Source organism: Bison bison, unplaced genomic scaffold (genome assembly GCF_000754665.1).
Source record: "Bison bison bison isolate TAMUID 2011002044 unplaced genomic scaffold, Bison_UMD1.0 scf7180017864034, whole genome shotgun sequence".
Taxonomy (NCBI): domain Eukaryota; kingdom Metazoa; phylum Chordata; class Mammalia; order Artiodactyla; family Bovidae; genus Bison; species Bison bison.
In genome coordinates, this window is record NW_011494606.1 from 7,574,149 (window position 1) to 7,582,352 (window position 8,204).

Consider the following 8,204-nt stretch of genomic DNA (forward strand, 5'->3'; position numbering starts at 1 on the left):
CAGAGGGTACATTGTATTTGTTCACTTCATCTTTTGGGGGCTTAGAGGTGAACTGAAACTCCCTTTGTTCTGTTTCTGTTTACTTCTTTAATTCCTCTAGTTTCTTTGCCAATTTTAGTGCTGCATTATTTCATAGATAAAATTCAAGTTAGATCTTCATTGTAGTTATATGTTTATTGTCCAGTTATTTTACTTTGAAATTAACCTTAATATTGTGATCCTTTTTTGTTTGCATTTGTCTTGTGAGTTTCTTCATTGCTTTTCTTTCCACCTTTCTAAATCGCTTTGTTTTACATGCATTTCTTGTATGTGCCCTATGGCTGGATTTTGTTATTTTGATTTTTTACTCATATTTTTCTTTAATAGGTGAATTTATCCCACTTTTTTGTACTAAAAATGACATACACTTTTGTCTGTCATTTTATTTTCATATCATGCTTTCTCTTAAAATACATCTTTTTTGAACTTTTCACTATAAATTGATGAATTTTTTGTTTGTATTCTTTTGATACTTTTAAATTTATAAGTTGTTTACTTAATGGGCACAATCTAAGTTTATAGTATATACATATGTTCCTTGAGTTATCACATTTAAATAACTATCAATGGATTTCCAGTATAAAAGATAAAAATTTATATACCTCTACTTTCCTCCTTCCCCTCCACAACCTATTTTGTTGATACTAATCTTAGTTCTTCTAGGAGATACCGCTTACACTTTTAAAAATATTTAAATATAGTACCTCTTTTTACTTAGCAATATAGGATCATCCACTTAAACTATGTCCTGTTACATTTCCCGGCTTTTACTTTTTCTACATTGTTACAAATTATAATATTTGCATTCTATGCTATAACCGCATTTTCTCATTGTTCATGCTGAGTTCTATATTTAAGTAGGATTTTAGCCTCCTTATTCAACTCCTGGAGTTTGAACATTATTTTCAAGAAGAGTTCTTCGAAACTTAAGTCCTAGCATTTTGGAAAATGTTTTTCTCTTGCTCTTATGTTTGTTTTGGCCACACTGCATGGCATGTGGGATCTTAGTTGCCTGACCAGGGATCAAACCCATGCCGTCTGCAGTGGAAGTATGGAGTCTTAATCACTGGACCACCAGGGAAGCTCTGTTGTGTTTATGTTTGAATGGCACTTGGCTAGATTAAAAAAATTTTAATACTTTTTCTCTTATGAGTTTCTACACAGACCTAACATTGAATAATTGTCCTAGAGAAGTCTGAAGGGAGCTTAATTTTTAAAATTCTTCCCTCTTAGAAGACTTGATTGGAAGGAGGAGCTGTTTTCTGGATGAGCATAGGATGCTTTATTAAGTATATCTTTTTGATTGTTCTATATTAATTTCCTTTTAGTCATAATATGCCCTTACCACTTAGAGATTCACATCTTCCCTTATTACAGAAAGTTTTCTTCTAATACGTATTTGGCTATTGTTGTTCTTTTTCACTTGCCTGTTTTTTTCTCCCAGAGACATATTTTATATTGTTTTTTTTTTCTTCCATATCTACCATTTTCTCTGTATTTATTTTCAACTTTGTTTTGTTGTCTTTTGGCTTGATTTTTGGCAAGCTTTTCTTTCCATTCCCATGCTTTGTTGTTCCATCAGATGTTTATTTGACATTGTTATAAGCAGTGGCAGTAAAGCAGAGAACAAAACAGACAAATCCCTGACTTCATAAAACTTATTTTAATGAATTAGTAAACCAACCTAGTGGGCTGCCATCTATGGGGTCGCACAGAGTCGGACGTGACTGAAGCGACTTAGTAGCAGCAAACTAAAATATAGGAGGTTATGGAGAAGGAAATGGCAGTATCCTTGCCAGAGAAATCCCTTGGACAGAGGAGCCTGGTGGGCTTCAGTCCATTGGGTCACAAAGAGTCAGACATGACGGAATGGCTAAACTACAACAACACAAAAGTAGTAGATCATATGGTAATAGGTCACAGAGGAAAATAAGAGAGCCGTTAAGGTCATATAAAGAAGTGAGACATTAATTGCATTTTTGAAAGGTGATAAGAAAAGGCCTTATTGCAAAAATGTTATTTGACCAAAGACCTGAAGAAATTAAGAGAATGAGCTATTTCGGTACTTGGGGGAAAGCATTCTAGATAGAAGGAATATGTGCAAGTGCCTTGAGATGGGAGTATGCCTAGTATTTTCAAGAAGTGTGAGGAGGTCAGTATAGCTGGAACAGAGTGAGCAAATGAATAGTAATAATAGATTAAACCTGGGAGGTAAGGGGCCACGTGATAGGCATTTATAGGCCATTATAAATAAGGCCTTTGACTTTTAAGTGAAGGAATAAACTGGGTCATCTGTGTTAAATGTAGTATACCATGTATATATACTGTAAGGGTTGTTGGGGTTAGGGCAGAAGCAAGTACATAAATTACGAGGCTATGGAGTGATGGGAGTTAGGAGAGAATACGGATTTAGACAGAGGTGATTGTTGATGAAAAGAGATCAGATTCTGGATTTACTTGACAGTATAGCTTACAGAATTTGCTGTTGGATTGGAGAAGAGAGACTGGGATGATTCTAAGCCTTTTAGTCTGAACAACTGGAAGAGGAACTGTTGCTTACTTGTATAGGAGAAACTGCATGAAATTTGAAGGGAATAAAATTGAGACTTTTTCGTCATGTTAAGGTTAAGAGAGCTATTAGATAGTGGGCAGGTCTGCATATAAGCCTGGTGTTCATGAGAAAGAACCTTATATATAGGGGTTTTCAGTATATGGATGCTATTGAAAGCTTTAAAACTGAGTGAGATCACCAGAGAAGGGAGTGTGGGCAGAAAAGGACTTCAAAAACAGAAACTTAATGTACTCCCAACATGTAGAGATTGGGGAGATGGGGAATCAGCAGAGGAGGCTGAAAAGAGTGGCCAGTGAGTTGGGAAGAAAACCAGGATGGTCTGGTGCTTGGGAAGTCAAGTGAAGAAGGCATTTTAAGAGTAGGAGATGATCCTTTGTTTCAGAGGTTGATAATAGGTTAAGTAAGGGCTGAGAACTGACATTGAGTAGGAGCACGAAGTGATCAGTGCCCTTGACAAACAAGTTTTTGTGGAATGGGGCGTATAAGCATAATGGGAAGAGAGGAATGTGAACAGCCAGAACAGATATTTCCAGGAATTAAAAGGGGAAAACAGAAAAACAGTAGTTGGAGGGGAAACTGGGATTAAGAGGGGCATTTTGTTTGTTTTCTAATATGGTAGGAAAGGGCATATTTATGTGCTGTTGGGAACAATCCAGGAGAAAGAGGTACATTAATAATGTGCTAGAATTGCATGGTATGGTCCGTTCTCCTCTTTGTTGATTCTCTTACAGTCATTATTTCTGTGGTTTATTTTCTTCTTTGTTTTTCTATTGAGCTCTAAGAGTTACGTCATCTCTTTCATTGTTAAATTTCTTCCATGAGTCCTTTTATCTCTTCTTTGAACTTGTTTCAGAAATGCCGTTATCTCATTGATTTTATGGAGAATTATTCACAATTTTCACCTGCCTCGTGTAATTTTCATGCAGTTTTCTTCATATATGGACTTTGGTTATAATGTTGCTTTTTTCCCCTTAGAAACACTTTTACATAAGACTTATATTGGTTCATTTTTGATTATTGGTCATCTTCGAACTGGAGGCATTCTTCTTAGATAAGCCATTTTCCCAATAATAAAGTTTTGGGGAGAGATTGGGAAATATAGGCAGCTTAAATTTTCCCAGTTGTTTTGGAAGACTTTCTCACCAACAGTTTTTCCCACTAGTATGAATCTACTCAGTGAGTGGAGAAAAGGAGCCCCTCTGTCACAGGTTTTTCCTTTTTAGGTTCATAACTACTACATGCACATTGGAGTCACCTGGGGAACTTTACCCATACCATTAAATGAGAATCACTGGAAAGGGGGCAGCCAAGGAGAGGGGTAAGCTGAGTATATATATACTGGTTTTAAGACTTTTCAGGTGATCCTCAGGTATAGTCAGCCTGAGAATTAGTGATTTAGTTTTTACTTTTAGCTGACCAAGATTAGCAGATGCTTGGCAACAGTTTCTCCTCCACCAGGCTTGCTTCTTGCAAAAATGCCAGGTGTGGATGTTCACATTTTCCTTGATAGACCCACACATACTTCATACTATGCAGGGGCTTCTAAGATTTGTCTTAGGTCTGCCACCCTTTTTGGAGAACTCTAAATTGTACCCACTTTGTTTGATATATGCAGCCAGGTATTTTCTGTGCATAGCTTAGTCTGGTTCCATTTTTTTAATATTATTGTGAAATATAATACACATATGTAAGTGCATAAAGTGTAAACAAACATCCATGTAACTACCATCCAGATAATGAAATTGAACATTTTCCAGAATTCCAAAAGTCCTCTTGAGGCCTCTTCCTAATTATAATTCTCTTTCTTCTGTCATAAAGGTAGGCACTGTTCTTTTTTCCTTACTCTTCTTTCTCATATTCAGGGTTATCGATGTTTTATAGTTTCATCAAATCAGGAGTTCTCTATATATCTTGTTCTATCTCCTCCCTTTAAGGAAAGAAGGTACATGAATGCTTTTATTATTTCATCTTTAACTGGAAGTCGAGGACTATTGATTTTAAGAAATTAGAACCAGATACATACTTGAACCAGATATATGATTGAAGATTGAAGGTGGGAGGAGAAGAGGACAACAGAGGATGAGATGGTTGGATGGCACCACCAACTCAATGAGTTTGAGCAAGCTCCAGGAGTTGGTGATGGGCAGGGTGCGGTCAATGGGGTCACAAAGAGTCAGACATGAATGAGTGACTGAACTGAATATACTTAAATCCATTAAGTACTTTATATTAGTCTGATTTTTTAAATATTTTATTTCATTTTCTTCTTAAGTCAGAGATCTGCCCCAGTGGCAGGGAATATGTCCTGATTGCTAGTTCAGTGTGTGATACCCTAGTGCAGGCTATTGGCTTGATTTGATTTATAGTCTCATCAGTATATATGAAATTATAAGATAGGAATTTTAAGCATTTCTCTTACAGCCATATGGCACTGGAGTTTTCAGTATAAACTAAGAATACCAGTAATGCATGCATTAACCACTTTTTAAATTTCATTTTGTTTTGGGTATCCAAGAATTTAAATGTATACTCAAGTTAATTGTATACTCAAGTTAAATGTATACTCAAGTTAATTAAAATCTTTTCTAGGAATATGAAGCCATCTACCTAGCAAAATTAACAATACAGATGATGTCACCACTTCAGATAGAAAGGTCGTTATCTGTTCATTCTGGCTCCACAGGTAAGGATTTTTTCATTTTGGAGAAATTTGGGGAGATAGATGATATGAAAAGTAGAAGAGAAGATGCATCTGTCACTCATTAGCAAGTTACACTGAGCAATTTAAATTGTTTAGAAACTTTTGGATGGGCTATTGAATTAAAATAATTTCTAATTTTAATTTTATAATTAATTATATATTATACTGAGCTTCTGTGTGTATGCCACTAGTTAAGTAGAACATGCTGGTTGGAAGATCAGATTTCCATTTTGTTGACCTTTAAATCTTTAAGTAGTTTAAAGTGAAAGTGTCAGTTGCTCAGTGGTGTCCAACTCTTTGTGACCCCATGGACTGTAGCCCACCAGGCTCCTCTGTCCATGGAATTCTCCAGTCTAGAATATTGGAGTGAGTTGTCATTCCCTTCTCCACAATTAAGTAGTATAACTGTGTTGGAAAGATTAAAATAATAAGAGGGGTCTGGTACCGGAGGCCCTAAATACACTTAGGTGATCTTATTGAAAATAAAAGGTGGCTAGTAAGTGAAAGCAGGGTGACTCAGTTTCTCTGTTGCCATAAATATTTGTCCTTTTTTCTTCCCTATTTTAGAGTGTTTTCTCCCCCATTTAATGATCCAGGCATGCTCTCAAAATCTTTTAACGTTTACAGTCCTCTCCAAGACCTTGCTACCCTTTTTTGTCTCCTTTCTTTTTATTAGAGCATTCATGGAATTTATTAGTTTATTATTTTTCTCTCCCAGAGTTCCTTTCAGTCTTATTTGCACCAACAGCCTTTTAAGTTAGGAAAAATAGGTTACATACCTGGTTAGTGTTGGATTTAGAAATTGAACACTGGTGATCTCATCCACAAGTCCAGCACTATATTGTACCTCCTTAGTTGATGAAACTATGTAACCACACTTCAAGCTTAACTTCCTACTTGTCATTGACTCTTTAGTTTGCAACTTCTATGTAATCATTTTCCAAAATGGGAGGCTCTGTTTCTTCAGTAACAAAAATTCTTTCTTTTTATAATACCTTTAATCTCAGTATAGTTCAGGTCTGTATTGGCCTCCCATCCTACATGTTCCATACATTGTGGCCAGACATATTTTCATGAAAGATAATTCTAATAGTGGTTTTCTTCTTGTCTAAAAGTCTTCGTTGGCTTAATTTTTTACTGAAGCAAACACATCACAGATAGTAATTAAAGGCCCTTTTGATCTTTATTTGTATCTCTCACTGTACCTCTATATATGTACTGCAGAAAACTGAGCTACTAATGGTTTCCCGTGTGTCTTCTATTCTCCACCTAGAAAGCATCACATCCAGTCTCTCCATAAAAACTTGGTTCAGATGTCGTTGCCTCAAGAAAACATGATGATTAACTTATTCTTCCTCTAACTTCTAGATATTCTGCCATAGAACTTTATCTGTACCTCCTCACTTTCTGCCTTGAATTAGCTAGCTATGTCTCTCAACCTCCTTTAGTAGAATGCAGATGTAGCACTGCATCTGAATCTGTTATAACAGCTGTATTTAGACTTAAGGCTTTCCAGGTGGTGCTAATGGTAAAGAGCCTAACTGCCAATGCAGGAGACATAAGAGACACAAGTTCAATCCCTGGGTCAGGAAGATTCCCCTGGAGGAGGGCATGGCAACCTACTCCGGTATTACTGCCTGGAGAATCCCATAGACAGAGGAACCTAGTGGGCTGCAGTCTATAGGGTCACAAAGATTGGACACAACTGAAGCGACTTAGCACGTATGCACACATTTAGACTTATTTTAATGACTAGCATATTTTCTTCTTTATTCCATCAGTACTATATTTCTGTTCTTTTCTTATTAATCTTGTAGTGAAATACTAGTTTCCCTTCGGAATCCAATCCACCCTCTGGACTAACACTAACCATGATTTAGCACAACTTTTAGGGCATAAGTTTAAGGTGATGTAACTATTTGGCAGATAACGCAGCAAACCCTTTACCAGTTCAGTTGTTCCCTAAAGTTTTCCTCCATTGAGACTCAAATTTCTTGATTATGATTGTTGGGCATATACAATCCTACACATACTCTGTGTGGGAAATTCCTGTACTAGCAGACTATGATATGAGGAGTAGATAAAAGAAATTCTCTTATCTGCTACATGCCTTCCTTCCAGTTCTACACTTGTTGATAACAATCAGTTTCACTGGAAAAACATTTTTGACAGCATCTGTGAAGCAAAAGGATAATTACATCTACAAAATAAAATTATACAAATTATAACTTCATAAAGTTATATGAAGTTCATAAGTAATATGTTCAGAGTCACATGTTTATGATGGATGCCTAGAAAATGGTAACCAAATATTTATGAACCATTATTTTAAAAATTAATGTTCATTATATAAAATACCTTAATAATATTAAGAGGGATGATGTCACGAAGATACAAAGTTCTTTGGGTTATTTGTAACAAAAGTATTTTATCAGTACAAAGGTTTATTAAAAATTCAGTCATGAAATTTTCATTGTCATATATATATGATAACACTTCAAGAAAAATGAAGCCTTTCCTAGCTGTAACATTCTAATGAATGAATTTATTTAAGTTCCCATTATACCATATGTTGTGTTCATGCAATAACTTTTAGGCAGTTTGAAGAGAACACATGAAGAAGAAGATGATTTTGGAAACATGCAAGTGGCAGCTGCGCAGAATGGCTGATTCAAGAGCAGCATTATAGAGGATGTGAATTTCTATTTGAGGAGAAAAATACTACAGACAGTAATAATGTAAAATGGTAAAAACACAAGTAGTTTCTTTTCAATTATATGTTGCTTCCAGACGTGTTTCTCTGCGACTTGTTGAGCAACATTTTAAGATGTTGGACTTCTGCAATAGATGGCACTGATGGTTTTACTCCTTTTTTTTTTTTTTTTTTTTAAA

At 35.7% G+C, this 8,204-nt stretch overlaps 1 protein-coding gene across 1 annotated transcript in view; it reads left to right on the forward strand.

Annotated features, from left to right (window-relative positions):
- STYX (serine/threonine/tyrosine interacting protein) overlaps positions 1-8,204 on the forward strand; it is a 50,309-nt gene extending 42,105 nt beyond the window's left edge. The window contains exons 10-11 of the mRNA XM_010834582.1: positions 5,201-5,294; positions 7,909-8,204. Coding sequence (XP_010832884.1) covers positions 5,201-5,294; positions 7,909-7,982 — 168 coding nt within the window. The 3' untranslated portion in view covers positions 7,983-8,204. The remainder of the gene's footprint in view (positions 1-5,200; positions 5,295-7,908) is intronic.